The sequence below is a fragment of the Melozone crissalis genome, unplaced genomic scaffold (genome assembly GCF_028551555.1).
Source record: "Melozone crissalis strain CALT ecotype California unplaced genomic scaffold, PUWL_Pcris_2 ptg000004l_1, whole genome shotgun sequence".
NCBI classification, from domain to species: Eukaryota; Metazoa; Chordata; class Aves; order Passeriformes; family Passerellidae; genus Melozone; species Melozone crissalis.
Window position 1 is genome coordinate 31,336,175 of NW_026535782.1, and position 24,298 is coordinate 31,360,472.

At 40.2% G+C, this 24,298-nt stretch overlaps 1 protein-coding gene across 1 annotated transcript in view; it reads right to left on the bottom strand.

The window, feature by feature from the left end:
* The window catches only part of LIN7A (lin-7 homolog A, crumbs cell polarity complex component), a 46,752-nt gene extending 24,334 nt beyond the window's left edge, over positions 1 to 22,418 (bottom strand). Inside the window, exons 1-2 of the mRNA XM_054277837.1 lie at positions 21,973 to 22,418; positions 2,867 to 2,985 (exon numbers count right to left, since the gene is read on the bottom strand). Of these exons, the coding sequence (XP_054133812.1) occupies positions 2,867 to 2,985; positions 21,973 to 22,252 (399 nt within the window). The 5' untranslated portion in view covers positions 22,253 to 22,418. The remainder of the gene's footprint in view (positions 1 to 2,866; positions 2,986 to 21,972) is intronic.
* Positions 22,419 to 24,298: the final 1,880 nt, after the last annotated feature.

Sequence of the window (24,298 nt, forward strand, 5' to 3'; positions counted from 1 at the left end):
CATTAGATAGGAATGTATGCCATCTAATACCATATCTCATCCTTTTAAAGGTTAATGGGCGATGAAAGTAACCTCCTGCTTCTGTAGTTAGTTCTACTTGTACAACAGACACGACAATTTAGTTAGTACAGTGCATACTGCATTTCATCTTTGATCCTTTCATCTGCCCTCAGCCCAATGCTGAGTTTCTCTGAGACTTATTGTAACAATCAAACTCACTGGACAGTTAAGTTTCCATAATTTCTTGGACTGGAAAATGAAAATTTTTATTTTACAAAGTTCCTCCACTATGGTGTTTATAGGACTACAAAAGTCAGCCTTAGTCTCTTTTACTAGATTTTCTGATGAAAGAAAGGCTCAGATCTTGCATTATAAAATGAACACAGCACACTGCAGATCTGAATATCTGCATATATATAAAAAGCAGCCTCTTTCAGAATTTGCATACCAACACAAAGCCTTTCTCCTCATCCCATTTTGATTACTCCTACCTACAGCTCACACCCGGTCTGCTTCACTCCCACTTTTCTCATTATTTCCAACTGGCTGCTGTGCATTCTCTTGTAATGTCAACAACTTTTCTCCTCTAGTCTGTGTAGGCGCCAATAAAGAAAATTAAAATCTAGTCACCACACTCTCACATCTTGCACTAAGGTAAGAAAAGACAAACAACTGGACAGAGCATTTGTAGAGAAATTTCTGTGTAGCCTTAACTATCTCAAATGCAAACATACTCAGAAAAATCTGTGCTGTTCAATAAATTCCAGTGTACATGAAGGACAGACAAGAAGGGCATCCCTGATTAACAACACAACACAGCTCAGATACCCTCCCAGTCCCTCTTGCAGTGCTTGGAGATGGCTGACAATGTAATGTGACCAAAATATTCCATGCTTTTATAATCTTTTTTTTATATAGAAGCAATTATTTTCTAAGTTTTCAAACAGCTCTTCAACTGGTGGAAAAAAAGAGTTACAATCTTAATATCTGCCAAGGACTTAATGTAGATGAAAAGAGCAGCCACATGCAGAACAACCTTAAGTACTCACAATGTATATATGTCAATCTTCCCACTCTCCCTAAAGGAAAAGATTTATTATTGGGCCTTTTATATTTGAATTTTTTTTTTCTAAAAGATTTACACACGTATCAGAGAATGGTACAAATTTCATGGGTGTAGAAATTTTGTTCTCTGCTAGTGATATGTTAGAAAGATGATATATAAACTTAATAAGAAATACAATTTTTTGTTTATGAAGTTGGCAGAACTATTTATTCATCATCACTCAATTCTTGTGTAACAACTAACTCCAGTCACATGCAGATTGTCTTTATACAATACTCTGTAAAGTTCTTTTGTGCCACTGAGAGGATTTTGTCAAGATCCACTTTCAGTTCATTGAACTGAGAAAGCATTTTTCTAAGCCAGCTTCCTTGTTCTTCAATTTTGCTTTTGCTGTAACTGTTTTCTTGAGACTAATATAAATTTGTTTAAGATTTCACTGACAATGCTGCAAAGACTCAAAGCTGCCTTTAACAATTGGAGTACCAGGCTCTGCTATCTGAAGAAAACCCAAACAACCCCACAACTTTTCTATGTTCTGTAGTTACTTAAAGAAGCATTTAGTTTGCTTAAATGAAATGACTAGTCAGAATGTCAGCTTTTGAGGGTACACAGTGTCATTATTATTGTCAGGGAACACTACTTATTATTTATTGTCAGGGAACCCTGTTCCCTTTAAAAAGTCTTGAAAACTGCAATTTAATTAGGTGGAAGCATCTCTCTGATGCTCACACTGAAGAATATATTCCATAAAACAAAGTGTGTGTCCCATTTTGCTTATTAAACTGATGTCTGCTCATCTCTTCTTTCCTTTCAGCCACTCAGCAGTCCACTTAATCAATCTGCTCCTGTTGCTTAGTTATCAGGAGCTCAGTTTTGCTACCATTGAGGGAACATGAGATTCCCCATTGATTTCAGCAATGGATGATTAGTTCCAGGCAGTAGACAGACAAGCTGAAACAGAAGTTCTTACAGGTTTTCTAAAAAGATGTTGCCTTCATTAGGGCATTTAGAGCTGCTTCTGTTCGGCAGCCTGAGTCTCCTTGGTTTAGTAGGTAAAATATCTGACACAACGTTGTATTAAGCCATGTTTTCTTTCTAATAAACTTCCAACAGAAGTGTTTGCTGTTTAACTGCTTTAAAGATACTGCTTGTATGCACGTAGAACTGTGGTGCATCTTCTCTAGGTTGACTTGAAGAAAACAATTACTATTCATTCATCTATCTACTGTTGGGCAGAGCTTAGGAAGGCCCTGACCAGAGTTGGTAGTGGAATGACCACAGTTCTTAGCAGTATGACAAGAATTTCTGACATGAGGAGCAAGGCCCACTGGGACCCAACCACTGCTTTCCAAGGCAAGATTCCTGTCAGCTCAGTTAACTTCAGCCTTGCCCCTTTTGGCTGTCAATGCATTCTGATTTTATCAGCAGCTCCCTATCACACACCTGAGCCCAAAGGACAGGCATCCAACCTTGCACTGACCCAGACTGGCATGACCCCATATCCCAGCACAGTGCTGTACAGGCTACCACAGACCCTCAAACAGTGAGAGCAGAATACTAAAGTACTAATTAATCACCCTTTCTCCTGAGCAAGGCTGATTGCCTCAGCCCTGATGTCTTGCTGATGCAATTGTTCTGTGTCTGTTTTTCAGTAACTTCCACACTCTGCACAGTAGCAAGCAGCTACAGACACATCTCACATCTATCATCCTTTATACAACATAGCACTGAAAGGCAAATATGCTTTTCTGTACCAAGGAATGTTAGTCTGAGAAATAACTATAAATCTCAAATTCATACCTCTCTGATAGCTGTACAAAACTCACTCTGCAACACCTTCTTTAGAGACTGTAGCTTGTGTACTGGTACTTCTCCAGATTCCTGTAGTTTCTCCAGTAACTCAATTGCTCTTGCAACATCTGAGAAGGGAAAACAAAAGACATACGGGTCAGTATAAACATTGTCTAATAAATTACTAAAAAGGACAGACTGTCATTTTAAATTTAAAATCAGCTTTACCTACACATACTGTATTAGTCTTGTGTCAGACCAGACTTTGCTAGGCAACAAGCACCACTGTTGAGAGATCCAAATCCCAAAGTACAGACAAACCATGCACGCACACGTACAACAGACAGAGAGGTTCAGTCTTAGCAGCAAACAATCTTTGGAACAAAGGTACAATTGAAAGTGGCTAATCTGTACTAGAACTAAAATATTTATTACTTTCTGCATAAGAGAATATGGCACAGCAGAAACATAGGGTTTGTTTTCAGAAAATCTGAAACAATGAAGCTGTCTTTATGTAAGCACCCTCAGGATGACAATGCCCAAGAAAAAATATTTGAAATATTTGATCTTTTCTTCTTATAAATCTAAATATCAACTAATAAAGTTTTCTAGAGGCAGGTAAAGTCTGCTCTGGAAAAATGGGAAGTCTACTAGAGAAGAGTAAATCTAACGCTCTTTTCTAGGTCTCCAAAGACCTGATCTACTACAGAGAACCAGTATGACCCAAAGAAAACATGGAGAAGTATGTGTTTTTGGTGGCCTGACTTCTCCTTAAGCACCTCTGTATTGTCACGGGAAATAACAAAGTGTCTCTGAAGAGTAGTCTAGGGGGCTTAAGCCATATTGAATGCTGAGTGGGATTCTGGTCCAGCTGAACAGTACCAGTACCATCACTTAAATTTTTTCTCTTTAACACTAGTTCCTAATTTACACAGCTATTACGAAAATACCTCAAAAAAAGCCCAAACCAACCTATAAGATGCTCAACAATCCTTTATGGCTGGGGACACAGAGCCATAAGGAATAGTTATGGAGAGTAGCCTACTCAAGCAAGGAACACACTGTCTTACATTAGGAGTGAACTGAGCAAAACACATCCCGCTCAGTCTTCAGGATGACAGAGCTTAAGCAGAGGGGATTTTCTCCTCTGCCACTACATGGCTGCCTTCCAGCTTTGCCTTTAAGTTTGCCAGTAGAGTTGAACCTGGCAATGCTGCCATCTTGACTCTGTGGCCATTTTCACATCTTCTTGTGTCTTTTGCACAGCCACCAGAGCCACTACTAGCCAGTAACACCACTGCTAAACACAGCTCTGTATCCCAGTGAAGAAATTAATGCATAGTATTTAATGATAAAATACTGTTTGAGGCATTTTAATTCTGTGTTTTAAGTGCAGGGAAAAAACCCAAAAAACACTTCTCCCTTCAACCACACAACTCCAGAATTCCTACAATGTCTAGAAGCAACCTTATATAATTCTCCTTTCTGATGACAAAGATCGTACTGTTCGTGACTGGGAGATTATCCTAATTGAAACAGTTCTTACAATCCTTGGCTTGTAACTGAGCTATACTGACCAGATGTCTGATGCAAAAAAGACATGAGAAATCTTCTGGAAATAGAAAAAACACATGACAGTGGATGAGATGCAATAGGAAAAAAAATCATAATAATAAATTTGTGTTTATAAGAAAAATATTATTATCCACTGCATCAATTTTGCTTTTCCATTGGAAAAGAATAGATGACATCTAAAAAAATTTACAATGTAATTAAAAGAGGCAGGCAGCTAGTCAGCATGGTAGCTGCTGCCTTAGTAGATTAACAAACACCTAAACACTTCTGCAGCTTTTTTAGAGGCCTCTGACAAAAGACAGTTCAAATTATGAGAGGAAGCATGGCAGGAAGCACAGCGTTTCTTTCAGGAGGATGATCACTTAGTGGGCTGTAGCTTGCATGGCAGAGCAGTCTTGGAGCTCATAAACTTTCAGATGACACTAACCTGACCCTACATTCAACAATTGCACCTGAGCTTTTGCTCCAAGCAGAGCTTCAGCTGCTACTGAACACCCAGTCCATGTTACCAGATCACTGTTGTATCAAGCAAAATATCTCTAAAAAACTTATTGAAGTAATGACCAGAAAGCTAAAAGGAGATCTGGGATAATAAGACCAAGGAATCAAGAAAAAATTAGATTCTAGAGAGAAAAATATGACTGATAAGAGCTAATACATTAAAGAAGATGGTTTAAGATTTAAGTAACAGTAAATATATTTGTAGCAAGAACCATTTCAATAGAGTGCAAAAAATTACAAAACATTAAGTAACATGGAATCACAGAATCATTTAGGTTGGAAACCTAATATGAAAACCTAATAAAATTTTTGATGTTCTCAGTAATAACAATGTTGTTACAATGATTTTTTAACAAAGCTATTGAATGATTTGCCTTGGAATTTTCTTTATCTGCTATACAAGACTTGTAGCTAGTTAAGTACTGAATCCAGACTCCCCAGTTATTACTACTAGTTGGTGTAAACTGATATATCAGACAGCACAAAGTAATTGTATGATTTATTCTGAAGAAGCTTCAACAGCCTACCATAATAGATCAGATAAAGCCTCTGTAATTCATGTGATACATGACAGCTATTGACACAATCTAAATCAGACCGGGATATCTTATCCAGTCCAGTTCAGCTAAGGTTTGGACTGTCTTTGCCTCTCAACAGGTATAGCTGTAAAAGATAATGCCAGAGATGGCAGATTGGTTGCTATTTTGCAGTTGTTTTGAAGTGTCATCACCACACCTGAAAGTTCTGGGAAACAGCCCACATTTCTAAAGTCCTGAAATAAACAATATTAAATGAGAAATTTGTAATGATTGGAAGAAAACATAAAAAGCTTTAGGTACATCAATCAATCTAATAGAGTTATGTACAGGCCTAAACATTTCCCTAGGGCATAGGTCAGACTCTAGAGGATAATTAATCACTTTTAAAGTGATGAGTGTTACAATACAAATGATAAATTCATCTTCTGGTTGAATAGTCTAGCATGGTTGTTTACAATGTAGCCTCATAGGCAAAACTGGACACTAAGTTGTCATTTGCCAATACTAGATTACTTAACTTTCTGACTCAGAAGTGATTGGAGGTAAATAAAAGCAGAATATCCCCAAAGCATTCTGATTTTTCACACCTCTAAATTCATTCAGCCTGCTAAAATACACGAATGCTGATGCCCAAGTTCTTGCTTTGATTTATTATTCACCTATCCATTAACAATAAGCAGTCTTCTTTCTCTTGTCATCAATAGGCCCATAGTTTGCTATTTGGCAATGACTTGTGGGATATTGCTCACAGAAGAGAGAACAGTATATGAATTACAGGAAGAAAATGAGGCACATATTTAGGACCAAAGCTGTTGGTTATCAGCTGATGCTTTGTCAAGGGCAAAATATAACACACTGCACAAAACAGACAGCTTTGAGCCAGCTAAAAATGTAAAAATGTGAGTGTATAAAATATGACCTCATGAAATAGACTGTATTCCTTTCCATTAATAACTTTGAAGGGGAAACTTTAGGACAGGTAATAAAGTGAAATTTAACAGTGCACAAGAGCTTAAGTGTTGCACAGGCTTCTTCCTGATGGTTCTCTCAAGGTGAGCTCCAGCTAAAACTGGAGTAAGTCTTGCTCAAAGAAGTGACATGACTGGCAATGAGTAACACTTTGAAGTTACATTAAATAAAGCATATAGCAGGGAATCTGCCCCTGTTGAAATCAATTAGAGAGTACTGTCATGTATTTGACAAATACTGCTGGAGTAATTTTCTTGTCTCAACCCATCTTTGCTTTTAAATCTATCTAGTTTTGTTTGTAAATGCTATCACCAATGATTTGTTTTTAAATACCATTTTCTTTCATAGTTGTGTGTTGCCACATTTCTCCTCACAGAGAAAAGCAAGGCAATCTTCCCAAGAATATTTTTGGGATCCACATACTCTGAACCTCAAAGAATGATCAAAAACAATTCTTATCTCATTTGCTGTGCCTGTGTTGGTGCAAAAGTAGAATGCAATATGGAGACTGTTTACCCAAAGTGATGGTGTTTTGTTTCCTTGGCCTGTCAGGGCCAAGCGGGCGCGCGCGTGTGTGTGTGTGTCGGGACTGTCGGCTGACAGTCATGAGATTCTGTGCAGTGGAGTGCAGTGGAATGCTTGGCAGATTCAGTTTAGATGTAATGCAATATAATGTAATATAGTATAGAATAATATAGTATAATAAAGTAATTAATTAGCCTTCTGATAAGATGGAGTCCTCCTCATCATTCCTCCTAGACGTTGGGAGCAAAAATATCTACTATAGTTGTGAAAAGGACAAATGGATGAAAAGAGTGTGTGTGAACTTACATAGATATGTGTTTAAAAAAATATTGGAATTATGTTAAAACTAGTTACTTTTTATCTCTGCTTGTTTCCTTTGCCCTCTCTTGGGCAAAGAAACTTATTTTTGAAAAGGATTGTTTTGTGTACTCTCACACATTTTCCAAAATATGAACTCCATTATATTAACATGCAACTTGTGCTGATGTGGTTATTGTTATTACCCCCATTCATCTCTCGCAAATTGGTAGGAATTGACTGATGATGCAGGTAGAACTATTCTTTTGTGTTCTATGATATATACATCTTAAAAGAAATATGCACTTACTTCCCCCCCTTACTAAATCCAATTCTCAGCACACTTTTAATTTTTTGCTTTCTCATACATATGCACAATTCCTCTCTCTCCCATTCTGCTTAACATTCATTCCTCTTTTTTCTTCTCATCATCATGCTTGCCTACAGCCTTTCAGGAAATAATACTCTTTCAGTGTGGTGGGTCACATTATCAGTGGAACACAGAGAAGGCAGGGGGTTGTGGGTGGATGGAATGTATTTTATCAAGTGCACTCATCAGAAGAAAAGCATGACTCTCAGAAAAAAAAAATATCTTCGAGTGTTCTTTCTGTATTTTCATTTGAATGATGTTCCACTTGCACTGCTAGCAGGACATAAGCAGAAGATTACTATACAAACCCTTGGAGAAACCACTAGAACCTGGAAGTAGCATGATACCATACTGCAATACAAGTGGAACATTGTATAGATCATGTATACATATATGTACAGCTGAGTGCAGTTGAAAAAAAAAAGTCATCTGGCTTAGTTATATCTTTGTTTTGTTATATATGGTTTTCACTTGCTGGCTTTTGTTCACTTGCACTGTAAACTGATGGCTTTTATTTGCTAGACATTTAAAAAGCAAATGATTTTTCTAATACAGCTTTTACAACTTGAAAGTAAATTATGAATCCAGAGAATGAATCCTGGCTGGTCTGAACTTGGGGCTCTTTCACATAACCACTAAAGTTGAGTAGGCCAAGCTCTGAAAGTTGTCAAGGCTGAGGTTTTACTCTGGTAGGTTTTGTGCAAGGTTTATATCTGTTTCAGTTTAGTCAGGTTGAAAATTATTGAGAAAAATATAGCAAATTATTTTAAATGTGTCCTATTAAATACCTGAATGACTCTTGGAAAAGAAGGTATGTGCATGTCTTATACTGCAAAATAATCTACCAAGATAAGTGTCTATCTAACCTTCCTTTTCTGTGCTAATCTATGAGAGAATTGGTCTGCAATCTTTAAAATAAAAATATTATCCTCTGACTTAAGACAATATTAGGCAGTTAAATAGTAGCTGCAATGCCATGTAATATCAGTTTGGGTCAAAACAATAATCATACAGAAACACAGCATTTCTTTACTCTGGTAAGTACTCTAGAATTAAGTTCTTGGGCTGTTCCCAAAGCCAAAATATTGTGACCTCTTGTACTATCAAGGTATTAGAGAACAGGTTTCTCATCTTCTTGAGGTCTTTCTATGCCTCATTCCTTTTAATTCTGCGGACTATCACTGCATTACTATGCTAGGTTACTAGGAAAAGTAAATGTGCTGCATAAACACCAGCCTTTGGTTCCTCATTGAGGTAAAACATCACTGCAAATTGACAGCAAGTACACTGGGTAAGTCTGTAAAATATTCACTAGCTTCACCATGGCATTACAGAATAATAATCCTGGAAATTTGCAAGCTCAGTTCTGTTGTGCCTGAAGACCTTTAATCAGGCTGAAGGTGAAGAATTTGCATGACATAAAAGGTCCTTATAATTGCCAGTAGTTTTTCATACCTCTAATACTTGCATTCAGGTTCTGTTATTCGTTCAAGCTCATGAGAATACATTCCAGAATTCTTAATGCTATTCTGTCAACTTTTTATCATAATTCCACAGGCCTACACAGGATGCTTTATTATATTTAGCAATCTTCTGCAAACACTATCAAATGACAGCAGGTAATCAATGGTTGGGAGATCAAAATTCAGTGGTGATTAGCAAAGTTCATTCATAATTCATAGCCAACAGCCCTAGTACATTGTATCAAAGTATTTACGTGACTTCATGGTTAAAGCACCAGCTTTGGAAAAATTTCAGCGTCTATCTCTGGAAAATATTCTGTATTACTAGAGTTCTGCTGTCAGCCACTGGTTTATACAATACAGCAAATCTTACTCCTATGATACCAGACTGTCCAATATGCTTCCATTCACCTCTTTGGTGCTTCTCTTATCAGCACAGAGCTTTCCTAAATTCAGAGGTCCTTCCATTAACTTAATATATTTATTTAGTCTAATCTGGAGAGTTCAGAAATGTTGAGGGAAAGAGTAGCCTTTTTTCTCATTGAAATTGATATGTTTGTCTTGCCCTAAATTTCATGCTAATCAGTAAGTGTAAAGATGTACTTCACCATGGTAAATTACACTTGATGTACAGGGAGCAATGAGCTAAACTGTTAGAAAACAGCAAAATTATTTAACTCTTCATAGTATGTATCTGTAAGGTCTATTCAAATTAATAAGAATAAGCAAGATTAAAGAATAATACTACCAGTGCTTTCACACTCTGGTTTAGATGATATGGGTACACAGGTTTAGCGCACTGTCACTCTACAGTCCTACAGTTAAACATTACTATGAATAGATAAATAAAAATAACAAAAAGCAACCATACAGAGCTCTCTCATGACTCATCTTCTGGAGAGGGTTTCAGTGCTGCACTTTTGACGTAGACATGGACAGCTCAGAGACTCACCCTCAACTGTTGTCACAGTCAATGAGGAAGAACAGACACTTTGAGGCTACAATTCATCTGACCTACTTTACATGAAATGAATCATACTCTGGAGTGCCTTGCCCCTTTGTTGACTATAAAGGGAGACTAGATGATTACCTCAGATGTAAATGCCTGCATCCTACATATCAGACATCTACATCAGTATGATGAAACCCACTCTTACTGTCCAGATATATAGAGAACGACTCATGCAAATTTATCTCCCTGTGGCCCAGGAGACATCATACCTCAGAATAGTTACATTTGACAATAGAAGTGTCATTACAAGGCAGGCCAATGTGGTTTTGATTTACAGCTTTTTAAAATGCCCTAACTGATTATTTTATGGGGTTTTTTTCCTTCTTAATGTATGAGAAAAAAATCAGGAACTCATGAGCTACAACTGAGTATATGTCTGTCTGTCTCATTTTGCCGGATGCGAGATGACTGCCCTCAAAAACATTAATGGCATATCCCCATGAGTTTCTACATACATTCCCCTATTGCCTGGGGCATTGGTGCCTCACTATCATCATGTCACCATACCATCAATGTCATCATTTTCTCTGGCTACTCATCAGACCTTGTTTTAGTCTGTATGTTTGAGCTGTGTTCAGATTCTGTTTGGCTCTAGCTTCTCATGCATACCACAGGCATGCAGGCTCTCTGCTTCAGTCCCTTTCTCAGACACAGAGCCTCTGATGCAATTGTTGCACAACGCAGGGCAGCGTTATACACCATGTTTTTCCAGCAGCTTTGGCAGCAACACCTGAATAAGACAGGCTGGTCTGAGACATCTGAGATGTTTTGCAAAACAGCTCATAGAAAGGACACAGTTTATCTGCAGGGAAAGCAGTGCCATCTGTGATCACAGACAGCAAACTGTCTTGAGACCCCTGGATCCAGCATCCTCAACACCATGAAAGCTGTTCAGTGAAAGCCTTCAGATACTTCAGTCACTTTAGCTGGTTTGGGCAAACACTGAAATGATGACATTTCAGGCAAAGTGCTCCTGCATACTCTGCTTAGCTCATTCAAATACAACATTCAAAAGGTTCCCTTAAATGAAAAAAATATGCTCTCTGTGTTCTCTGAACCTTACAATGTCTACAACATCTTAAGAAATCTTGCCCTGCTTCTTACTCTACTAATTTTGACTAGTGACTCCTGTTCATGTCCTCAGCTAGGGATTTTTGTAGCCTTAACCAAGTATGAAAGCCAACTTTGAGAACTGTATTTGCTTTACTTTGGTCAATCTTCATAGCATATTCATTACTGTACATAGACAGAATGAGTCCAATTTTTTCCTTGAAGCCTCCACATGACTAATGTAAGTCACGGGAGCATCTTTGCCAGCAATTTCAGATTTGATTTGTTTGTGCATGTGTGATTGACCTGTAGAGTACCTAGAATTATTAAGAGTTCAACAGCTACTTAGAGAAAGTGTCATGGTACTGTCACATTTCCAGTGCCGATTTTTAAATAAATAATAATGAATCATAGAACAGTAAAGCTAAAATTAACAGATAATTCAGGATAATTTCAATAAGATGAGTTTCACTGGCTTAATTCAAGGCCTGAAGAGCAATAATGCAATTAGAACTTTCAAAGATGAGCATTTAAAATGAACCTTAAAAGCCTAATAATTTTTAAACACTGATATAATTTTTCTTCTTCTTCCAAATTATTAGCTTCATTGCAATTTCTAAAGCAATCAGGATGAGGAGGTGCATAAATATGAGTTTGAAAATTTTCACCAGAAGATTTTGCCATCTGTGAGAAAGATGAAATTACAGCTACAACAACCCTTTACATTTGACAACACCCACTGCATTGTATAGAAGACACTGAACATAGCATCAGTGTAAAAACAAGATACCAAATTATCCTTTAAGAGACAAGATCAAAACATAAAGCTGAAAATGCAAAGAACAGAAGAGCATTGAAAGCTACAGTATTTTCTAAGGCAGTACTTATAACAAAATTTTGTGATTTTTTTCCCTAAATTAGCTGCAGAGAAGAGGGAAAGGAAGGTAAGAGTACTTTTTTGAAAAGGTGAAATCTCTTCCCTTCGTATGTAGTTTTGACTTCATAATGTCTCATCGTACCTTCTCTTTGTGATCATAACTTTGATTTATAGTTAGCCACTCACTGAGGAACAAAACAGTTGAGAGATGATTTTGATCCTTTCTTTTTGACTAGATACGGTTGGTTACAAATAATGTTACAAAAAGACAGCAGTTTTTCTTAAAGTTTATTATGTATTCAAGTAAGAATATATTATTTATATAAGGAATATACAAGCATTTATTATTTAACACTTGTTTCTTGCAGGAAGCAGGGTATTCTGTATTTTCCCACTTTGTGTTATTTAAATTCTCAATCCTTCTGTAAGCATTTATTTTAAAAATAGAGATCACAAGTGTTTAAAGCATTTATTTACCTACACAGGACATGGTAAATTATGTCCTCTCCGACTTCTTGAAACTGTGAAATAACAAAAAAAAAATCCTTTGAAGGAAAACTATAACTTGCTGAGAAAGTCAGTATGGTGAATACACCCAGTCTAAATTCATTAAGTTCCTACAAGCTGAACTATGTGAAAGCAAGGAAACTGCCTGCTGTCTTCTGTAGCAAAAAACATCAGGTAAAGTGATGCCTTGATAACTTCACTAGCCTCTGTTCTTCTTTTGATCACATCACTTGATCTTGTAAGATCAGTTCTGCATCAGCAGACACCACTCAGAATGAAGCCCCTTTGGACACTATACAAAAGCACCCTGGACACTTGGCTGGAACAGCAAATGTAAACACTTCAGAGGTTCTGATCCCGGATTAGAAGAAAATAAAGGGTTGATACATCAACATAACCTGAGGACTTGAACATAATATTTACTTTAGTGTTTTAAACCTGAAGTATATAGAGGAAAAAGTTCAAATCAGTGAAGGAATTGAAAATTTGACTAGGCTAGAAGCAGAAAACGGAAATTATTACAATGAATAAGTTAGCCTGAACAAAGAAAAACAGAAGGAAAAAAGAAGATACTTTCCTCTTATCTAAAATCCATTCTCTTGGTCTCCTGCCTAAGCAAAATAAAGTATTTATACAAACTGTGTGAGCATCAAGAAAAAAACCTATTGGCATATGGGCAACCTCATGCCTTTCCCACACTGCTATTTCCAGTGTGTGTTTTTCGTCAGCATCACAGAGATTTCTGTTGGCAGGGAAGAGACAGGAAGAGGGGAAAAAAAAAGGACCCAACAGGTGTCTCACAAAGGGAGGTAGGGTTAACCTAGGGATGCTAATTCTCCTTCACAACAGGCACTGTGCTCGAGCCAAAGCAGTAACTCTCACTTTTCCCTGGCTCGTATGTCATTACTAGAGTCTCCTGCTGCCTCCCCTCAGTTCTTATCTCTCCAGCTAATCTTAGCCTTAAATCTCTTCATGTGATTACCAGAAAGATGAGAAAGATGGCTGTGGGCTACTGGCAAGTGTACATAGTGACAATACAAATTGTCACTTGAAGTCTAGAATCAGAATTTTATCTTCTCTTTTTCTACATGGTATGAGAGTCTAATGAGACAACAGTGAAAATACGTAATTTGTGCAAAACAATGGACGCAACACAATAATTACATACATGTTTAACACTTTATTTGTAGGTTTAGGTAATGAGAAGAGAGTTAATATTCTGTCTTAAATTTTAGTGCATTTAATGATACTGCTTTTTGCAGATTGAATCTCTCTGGTACTTGGTTACATCCTAGTCATTTCTCAGGAAAGGAAAAAAACCCAATTCTTTCTAAGTGTGTAGGTGAAAACTGGTAACAACAAGAAGAAAGTGATATAAATAAAATCCTTTGTTAATAAGCCCCTGCAAAACGAGGCAGTACAGATTCAGTGCTGGCAGATCTCAACAACTGATCCCTGTTAGCTTTCAACTTTGAAACAAATATGATCTTCGAAGAAAGCTGTGATTGTTGAATTGCTGCAGCAATTTATGAACAAAACCTTGAAACAGAAAACCCATGTGAAACAGAGAGCTCACTGTCACCTTTGCAGTTCTGTTGCTTGGTGTCCTACATGTTGAATGATCCTAAGAATGAAACAGGAGTACTAGAACTCCTCTCAGGTTGCAGCTTGATTTTCCAAGGTATCTACCCAAGGTATGAGGGGCACGTGTAATTCTGCAGTAGGATGCAGAAGGTGATATCTAGGAACTCCATAGCTAGTACTATCACGTTACAAGACTGTCAGGCTACAGAGGAGATCAGACACACAACCACCTATTTTTCCAATGACTGCTTCATAGATTTGAAAGCCACCAGGCCCTCTCAAGTTTCTCTGGTCTGTCTCTGTGTAACAAAGAACAGCTATATTATCTTTTTGCTACTGTGCTGATTCAGTAAGTACTGTCTCACAAAAACACAGTTGCCAAGTCTATTGAAAAGTGAAGAGATGATGATATACCCATTTCTGAGGGCTAGGATTGCTGCTGATGGCCACAGTTATCCACCTAATCTGTTTCAAGTACATTCTTCCCTAATGCTCCACTGATTGTAGAGGAATTGACTCCTTAAGGTCTAGGAGATTTACTTTTTCAGAAGACATGCTTGAAATAGAAAAATTAAAGAGTTAGTGGATGTGAAGGATTAGTGATTAAACGTGGGCTTTTATCAAAAAGAACTAGTAAAATGTAACTTTGGCTCAGGAGAAATAAATTAAGAGCCTATTTTCAGCAAAACTCTTTCTTCTACAATTATTCCCATGTGAACAGAAACAAAATCAATGCTTTGATGCTCTGTGTATTCATGGATACTTCATTGTTCCATTTTTTAAAAAATAAAGAACAATCATCCTCTGAGCTCTTCTTGATATATGGTATTCTAATAAAGATATTTTTAATCTCTTTTTTTGTAATCAAGATTTTTTAATCTCTTTTTTCTTATAATTATTAGTAAAGTAGCAGTAGGGTAACAACACATCATGAGAAGCTGTGTGCATTTCCTGGTATCTTAGCTAAGTTCCATTTGAGAAATTTGAGGTTTAGTTAACCACTCCCTTTTGGACCCTGGTAAAACAAGTTCTCAAATATATACATACATCTCCCTCTTTATTTAACATCTCTAAGATCCAAGCTTGTGGTTTATATACTCAAGAAAACATTTTTATTATATGTAAATGTGTGTATGTGTAAAACTTATCAATCAAATCTCATCTGAATAGGGAATTAACAGTTCAAAGTTTCTAATTCAGAGGCTGACTCTTCAGCAATGTCACAAAAGCAGATTAAACTAAGATTAACTTTGAAAACGCCTGGATTTACACATATGTGTATAATTAATATTTTTATGATTTATTTTTATTTTTGTTTATGTAATTCATAGCACATTAGTAAATATTACTTTTAAAAATGTCAAAAATGCATAATGTAGAACAAGTATTTTGTTTGTTTATAATTGTTTTTATAACAAATTTAGAACTATGTGCTTCAAAACACTATCTGACCTAGCTTGGTCTGCTCTTCAATCCTGCCTTCTCATTATTTGTGCTTCTAACGAGTAACCGGAATTAATAATTTTACTTACTTCATATTCCAAATTCTATTGCATTAACTTCAAGAACAGTATTTTGTATCCAAATAACACAGGTCAGACAAAAACTATTTTGCACTTGCATGAGGGTCATCTATGTTAAGGAGAAATGGGGATGTACATATCCTGAAACAGCAAACTCAAAGGACAAATAATCCTCTGCAAAAAGCTGATGACTTCACCTGTTACATTTTTCAAAAGCTTTCTTTTTGGTAACATCATCAGAGAAGTCCAACTCAAGCAATAAGACAGAATTAAGAAAATTGTTTATTTACAATTACATCAAAAAATTAATACATTTTTCTGAAGTTATAAAAATGTCTCTCAGACATCGGTGTGTATGACCTAGCACAGGGATGTTATCTAGAAAATAAATTCTCTTTTCCAACATTATCTGTAAATAGAGAGTATACATTTACAACACAGAAAATAGTATCCCTCATGCCTTCTCATCACTAATACTCTTGCAGCCTGTTGCTAATGGTGAATTCTGCAGGTTCTCGTCATAGCAGATGCTCTTAGAGGGGTCAAAAGCAGGATACACACGAGTCCACCGTACCATTTTTCTCTATGGAGGATAAATTCAGATGGACTAAAATGATTCATTCACTGCTACCATGTCTAAAGAACATTTTCATCTGGGGAGAGCAGGAAGAATTCAAGGTTCCTGCAGTGCCATTGTTTTTGAAGGTGCCTCACAAACCTGTCCTGACAGCACATCCATCTTCTGCAGGTTCTGCCTCCTTATCAGTTAGGTGTTTCTGAAGGAAACATGACTGAGAATTCAGGGGTTTTTCCCCCTCTACAATTCACAAAGGTGACTTAATGTTAAAAGCTGCCATGAGTTCTGCAGCAGATGTTTCCACCTCTCTGCATACAGGCGCAGCTCCCAATTTCCATGTCACTGTGCATCACTCTGGGATGAAGGACATGGTTGTACCTAGGGGAAGTCCAGCCTAAAAGATGTGCTCCTGTGGATGCCCAGTGCCTCAGGCATATCCCATCTTGCAAAGAGCTCCCACGTGCCCCAGCACCTCTTCAGGTGAGGACTCTGCAGAGACATTTAAGCTGCACATGTGAATTACATTTTAAACTACTTGTGAACATCAGAGGTGACATGTATTTGTTTCCATGACATAACAGAGGGTATTTGCTTCCACTCCAGCTCTAGAGCTCCGAGTGGCACAGCTGAACTACACACCTAACTATCCAATGCTTTAACTGTACAGATTCTCATAAAGTGTCCCAGTCAACACCCACAAACCACTGTCTCAATCCACTTACCTTAATCCATCCTTTCAGAAAAATGCATTCAAAAAAAAATCAAATAAATGGTAACGTTGATGTAAAAAAACTAAGCATTTTAGCCTGAAACTAGAGTTGTCACTTTTTTTTCTGTCCCTATAAACAATAGACTTTTTTTTTTCTTGGAAGAATGAATTTGGTTATTTAAATGTCCTCAGTTGGCACATCAAGAGGAGGAATGTTAGACTTGAAGTGTGTGGCACTTGCAGAAGGATTTTTCAATTTTAGCATGCTAGGCTGATGAGCAAGAGAAGACATCCCCATGACAGACAGGCAGGCAGGCGGGGAACAGCACATCACTTAGCACTGCTCCACAGGGCTTCACCCTGTGCAAAAGAGATCTGGCTTTATGCTGCTCCCCTGTCAAGGACTGTATTTCACACTTGATGAATCTAATTTTCTCTTCCTGATGAGTATGTTTTATCTTTTTTCCAAGATAATATACATTATAATAATATATGCAGAGCCTGATGCCACTTATGTTCGATACAATTTCTGTTGTATATGGGCACAGATGGGGAAGAAATCCCCAATTATGTAGGTTATGAGGATGTAGTGAGAAGAAAAATGACAAGAAGAGATGAAGAGAAAGGAAGGAGGAGTACTCTAGCAAGCATCTATGTACATTAATGGCCAGGTACCACCTACTACCACATCTGAAATTTGTCTAACAGCTGATGACAATTCCAAGCTCATTCATATTCTTATTTCTTGTCGCTGAACATGGTGCTTTGTAACGGATTTTCGGGAAGTTTTGGGACACCCACTCCACTGGAAAAGTATTTGCTTGAATTTGTAAAAAGAAACAGAACTCAGTTATGCATTACAGTCAAACAACAAGAAGTCTTTCCATTTCCAAGGATGTATTTGAAATCAAGAGAAATTTGCTAATCAAGAGCCAATAGCTATGACCTGCTATGAAACTTCACAGGGATTAAGGTAGCAGTACTGTATATTCAGTCTATTCAAATTTCTTCTTTTACCCTCAGTCACATTAAGAAGTGAAACCATCAGTGACATGAATAGTAACTATTTAGGGAAAAACATAGTAGGATATGGATTATTTTAAAAAGGCAGTTGAACGTCTCCCTTCATATGAAAAGATATTTCCTTGTTCTTAATCAGGAGGTAGTCTTTGTATAGACTAGTTGTGTATTTTCAAAAACAAGAATGCACCCTTTTAAAGCTGCCGTTTTCATGATCCTGTTCAGAGGAACTGGGACTGAGATTTTGCAGCAGTTTGAGAAAACTGAGCAGTCTGGTCAGTTATATTTTGAAGCAGATTTTCATCTTGTAAGGGAGAATACAAGCAAAATTTGAATTAAGGTTTATGAAAAATATGTCAGAAATTTAGTCAAAAAAGTTCAGATAGAGAGGAACATCTATAATGCATAGCTAGAAAGAGATCTCCTTCCATTTGCAGGCTTCCTTATGACCACTCCTTAAATGTGTGCCAAGGGAAGCACAGAAATCTATTCCCTTCCAACATATTTCCAAGAGGGCAATGGTACTCCTAGAAAATGCTTTCATAAGGCTGTGCTAAAACAGTCTAAGTGATCCCACCCACAACAAGCTTGCTTTAATTCCTCATTGCTTGGAAGATGTACCTGCAGCATGCAGGAACTCACAGGAGGTCTTCCTATAACCATGAGGAGGCTAAAGTGGCTGGGGAAGATGACACTCCCCCACTTGGAGACAAGCAGAACATTGCTGCTGGATCTGTGTGCAGCATTTGAGACAAGGTCAGGCTGGTGAGGTGCCGAGAGTCACTGGACAACAGAACCCAGGGTTAGGGCAGGAAACTGGGTTGCTGAACAGTGAAAATGGATTAAGATTAAGGACAAGGCACAGAGCAATGGAGTTAACTACACCAGGGCTTTGAGAAGAGCAAGGCAACAGAAGGCAGCATGCAACAGAGACCTGGGGCTCTGGATAATAAAGGGAAAGGCAGCTCCTGTTGGTCATGGGGTAGGGTGAAGCAATGGCTCTCTGGAAGACAAAGAACACTGAGAGGAGGGGTTTTTAAAAAATCCATAACCTTGAACATAAAATAAAAAGAAAAATCCCAAGTTTGCTTTCTTTTACTTGTCATTTTATTGAAGACATTACTGTAACTTTGTCTCAACCTGAAACAAGGTATACCTCCCTACACCTTGAAGGTTTGAGCTTTGAATTTGCCTGGAAAATTCCACCAGTTAGCTCTCATGGACACTGGAGATTACTGGGGGGGTGCTATTGATTCAGGGTGTAAGACATTTGCAATAAAGGTAGGAAGGGAGCACTTTCTCCAAGAGACGACTCACTTGGCTGTTGGAAGACACCCAGCAGGCACTTTCCTCTCCCAAAGCTCCCAGATGCTGAGGCCACTTTCCCCTAAGTGGTACCTCCTCACTACAATGCCCTACGTTTCCCTCCTGAAACAGTTGCTGATTTCTTTCCCTCCTCCCAACAGAGCACCATGCAAAGGTCAGGCAAAAGCCTTAGAGATTAAATTGTCAGTGATTAAAATTTCCATTATTTTGTGAACTTGTTCTACATATTAAAGAGCCCTAATGGAACTTGCACACATTTGTGCAGGTAGAAAGGCACATGATGATAGGAATTAAGGAAATTAATTCCTGTGCTTTGGACTGAAGTAATCTTCCAGAATATAATTGGCTTTCAATCATTCACACACACCATGCCCTTCACCTTTAAATGGTAATTCATTTTACCATACAGGTTTCCAATGCCATTTACATCAGGCTTTAAGAAAGCTCCCATCTATGTACTAGAATACAGTCAATATATTTTGTACAGGTGGAGACCACGTCAGAGTGTAATTCACATTTCTAACGTATATGTCCTTATGGTGTTTTACCAGTGTCAGTGCCCCATAGCAAGGGGGAATGCAGAACACTTCCTGGACAGAGATCAAGCAGCAATTCCCTCAGAAGAACAAGACTAACAATACCACCTCTGAAACGCTCCCTGTATTCTTGCTGTGCTGAGCTCCCTGTGGGACATGGTGAAATGGATACGAGGGTACAAGACTTTTAAGGGCTAAGCTTAGATCACAGCAGAGAAGTGCAAGGCATAGTGACAGTAAACAAGGCTCATCTGCTTTAATCAAAGTAACAGGAATCTAGAAAGTCATGCAGAACTTCCCCTCTCTCATGACTGTGAAAGGAAGACTACAGAGGAAATATTTGGAAGTAGTGGTGTGGTCTAGCTGCCTCTGGAGTTGCTTCAGCCCATCCTCTACAGTTGATGCAGCAGCATGTTACAAGTGATGAAGTGTATCCCTCTGACGAAATGGCCTTCTGCAGGCCAGGCACACTATTTAAATCTATTTCCTCTTGCCTGTGTTTTTGTTTTGCACATCACATCCTATCATTCTGAGATGTTTTATCTCACTCACACTAATGCCAGCTGTGGCTGACAACCAGGAAGGCTGTAACACTGGCACGCCTGCCAAAGGGTTAGGCATATCCTGGACACAGACAACAGATGCTTATATTTAAATTAGGACTAATTTGCATTTTTGTGTATTGTGGAATTTTTAAAGCATAGTTTTGCAAAAAGGGATGTATAATTCTGAAATAGTAATATTTCCTTTGAAAAGTCAGGTTTGCTAATGGATTGCCATCTGTTCAACCCTTTGCCAGAAAGTAGATTTGTCCTGCTTACTGAAAACAGTATTAGGGTGAAACTGTAGATTACACTGTGGATTTCTGAGCAGTTTAATTTAAAGTGCAGGCTAACACTTTGCTATTTCAGTAAAAATAACTTTAGCTTCTCTCTTTCTACTAATGCTGGAATCTAAGCCCAGCAAACTGTATTTGGAGTACTTTGTGGGCTGTTTTGCTCTCAATCGGATTCTAGTAAAGATGCCTACCTGTCCTTTACAATTCTGAAACTGAGTCTGCATACAATTCATTTGCAAACGATTCACAGAAAAAAAAAAATCTCCATCTTAGTTCAACAATCCATCTTAATCCTTTGGAAAAAAAACCCTAACATTTAAAACAGCAAGGCACTGGCCTTAAATATTCTTTCAAGAGCACAAGACTCATAGGGACTGGGAGCCTCTTGGAGCCTCTTGGATGCAAGTGAGGAAGGAGGACACCTCGGCAATTCAGAATGCCGTACTGGGAACAGTAGGAGCAAAGTTGCTCTCCCTTCTGTAACCCACAGAAATCGAATGAGGTTTCTAGTGAGCCTTGTTATGGGAACAATTGCACTGCAAGGGAACGAGGTTCAATTTTTACAGCCTGAAGGCAAAACTTCAAGTGTAAACTTCTAGATTTCAGCACCCTCTTACGCTACCTGTATAAGGTTACTGCTGACACAGCCTCAGGGCTACCCGAACACCACGCTCTCCCTGCCGGACCGAGCAGCTGTCTACGGGAATACGCAGAACCGCTCTTCTGCAGTGAACGGACAACTTGCAGTCACGGATCCCTTCCCCGCACACCCCCGCGCAAGCCCCCAAAAAGCCGCATTTTGCCGGCAAATGCCGCTCTCGTCGAGAGGCTCCGGCTCCCGACCCGCAGCCGGAGCGGCGCTGCCCCGCCACCGAGCATCCCCCGCCGAGCCACCTGCGGGGGCGGCGACGCGGGGCCTCAGCGCGGAACCTCGGCGGGGAGCGCCCACGGGGGAGCCCGGCAGGGCGGCGGCGGCGGAGCGGCACCGAGGAGCGCCTCCGGAGCGGAGCGCCGACCGCGGAGCCGCGTCCAGCGCTTGCGGCACCGCCGCGCTGCCGGCGGCGGGATGCCTGCCCCATGCCGGCCCCTGACCGCACAAAGTTTTATCTCCTCCGTTTCAGACCTTCTCCCGCAGCCCACCTGAGCCCCGCGGGGAGGCGCGTCCCCGCTGCCCGCCGCCACCGCCGGCCGCGGGCACTGCGGAGCCGGAGCGCTGCCGCGCTGGAGCTGCGGGGGCAGAGCCGGCGCTTGCCGCGGTGGCCCCCGGGCAGGGCGGCCGGGGAGGCGCGGCCGGGGAGCGGCGGCAGCCGCGCTTACCTCTGTCCAGCGTGAGCGGCTGGACCGCTGTCAGTGTCGCCATGTCTGCGGCGGGGCTGGAGCCCGAGTGACGCGCGGCTCCGGCACCGGCGTGGAGTGCGGGGAAGGGCGGGGAGGAGGCTGGCAGGGAGAGGGGGCGGAGGAGGAGGGTGGCTCCGTGGGAGGAGGAGGCGAGCGGGGCGGAGAAGGTGCCCAAGGGTGGGCGGCTCATCGCACACGGGCCGCCGCGATGCTGCGGTCGCAGGGCGGCCCGGCGCGGCCCAGCGCGGGCTGCCGGCATCGCTGCTGTGCTGGGGAGCTGGGCCTGACGAGCGGCCCCCGCCTCGCCGCGCTCGCCTTGGGCAAAGACCGGGGACCGCGGAGATCGCAGCAGCCCGGGCCGTGCGCGGGGGGCGGATCGCTGCCGGTCCCGCCGCCCCGGGAATGCCGCAGCTGCCGGCGGAGGAAGAGAGAGGGGCGAGGGCGGGAGCTCCGCAGCGCCGCGGGGCGGGGAGGAGCGGCGGGGCCGGATCCAGCGGCCCGGCCTCGCTTGGGCCGGGGGCGGTGGGCCGGGCCGGGCCGGGCCCGGCAGCGGCACGGGGAGTGATGTGCCTGGGTGAGGCCCTGCTCCCAAGACTGCCTGCGGGGAAGGGAGATCCGAGAACGGAGCCGGGAGCGGCGGTTCCTGCCGTTGTGCAGGGCTCTGGATTAAGAGACATAGCATGTAGCCACCCTTTTGGATGGACCAAGGCGGCGGCCTCATCAGTCCAGCCATCCCTCTTTTCTACGTGCTGTGTGTGGCCGGCCATCGTTCAGCAATCCCGCATACACACCGGCTCTCCAGCTCCAGGGGTTGCACACTGACACGTGGCGGCCGCCTCCTGTAGGTCAGCTGCAGCTCGTGAGAACATGGAGGCCCCTGATAAAAGCCATCCACGAAGGTGGAATTTCACTGGAGTTCTGCGAGGTTTGTCGGCAGCCTAGGTTTTCCTACCCTTGTCCATAAGAAGGGAAAGGAGTGTGGTCAGCTGCCATCCTAGAAAGGTGTCACAGAGTGGTAGAGTTAGCTACTGAGTTTCTGCTGCCTTCTCTTTGGTGGATGATAGTGTAGAGAAATAAATGATGGAGTGAAGAATGGTGTGCTTTTTAACTATTTCCCTGTGTAGTGTCTGTGCACCTTTAGGCTTGTTTGGAATGCTGGGATAAAGGGAAAGGTAGCATTCTTCTCCTTACCCACTATGTTTTCACATACCACAGAGAACTTGAAAGTACAGCAGTTCAAAGTTGCGGATAAATAAAAGCTTTCTACTACAAGGGTATTTAAGCACTAGTATAGAGAATCATGGAAGATGTGGAAAAACTGCCACTTAAAGTTTTCTGAGCAGATTAAAAATACATTTTGCTGTTTTAAAATTAGAGGAGTTTAATGTATATATAAACTACCCACTTCTGATAAACTGAATTCAGCACAAATTTATGTAATTAACAATAAACATTAGCATATTTGGTTATCTTGGCAAGAAGATGTTTCAGTTAAATACCAAAAGTTGAGAAATAGTTCCTGGCGAACAGTTTTTAAAATCAAAATTAACATCAGGATTGTTATTATGCAAATTTTATGTACTTATATCGCAGCTGGGTTGACATAAAGTGTAATAGCTCCTCTTAAGTAGTCACATTACTGTATATTAGATTCATAGTCCCAAATGGAGAAGAAGTAAACATTTGGAGCTCTAATAACCCAATGTGACAGCACTCAAACAGTTATGACATTAAAAAAACCCCTTTGATTAAAGATATAGAAGTGTGTTCAAATAAAATTACGAGCAAGATGGCAAGTAAATTAGCCAAGTAAATATGGAAACCAAGTTGCTTTCCATATAGGACTTCATAACCCTCAGACTTGCTTTCTTAGAGTGCTGTCTTGGGAACAGACATTTTGAAGCAAAATGCTGTCATAACAATAACATCTCTACCAATAAATATGTAGCATTAATGCCAAGAGCAGAGTCCCTGTGGATAAATCCTTCTGGGTTTATCTTTTATCTGCTGCTGGTCAGATTTTGTGTGCTTCAAGGACTCATTGGCACTTAGATTAGAGACTTGAAGTGCACTCAAGGAGGATGTAAAGCAGCATTTGCTGAAATTAAACTATGGTTAGTTCCCAAGAATGTTAAAGACCATCATTCCTAGATGAGGAATACTTCAAGCAGCTGAACTTTTGCAGAAAATTGCAGAAGTTGTGCAGCTGAAATTAGCAACTGGAGAAAGGAGGTGAATGAGGCAGTAACTCTTGCTTTGCTAACTCCCAGGAGCAATGGAGGGCACTGATAGTTAAAGTTGGCAG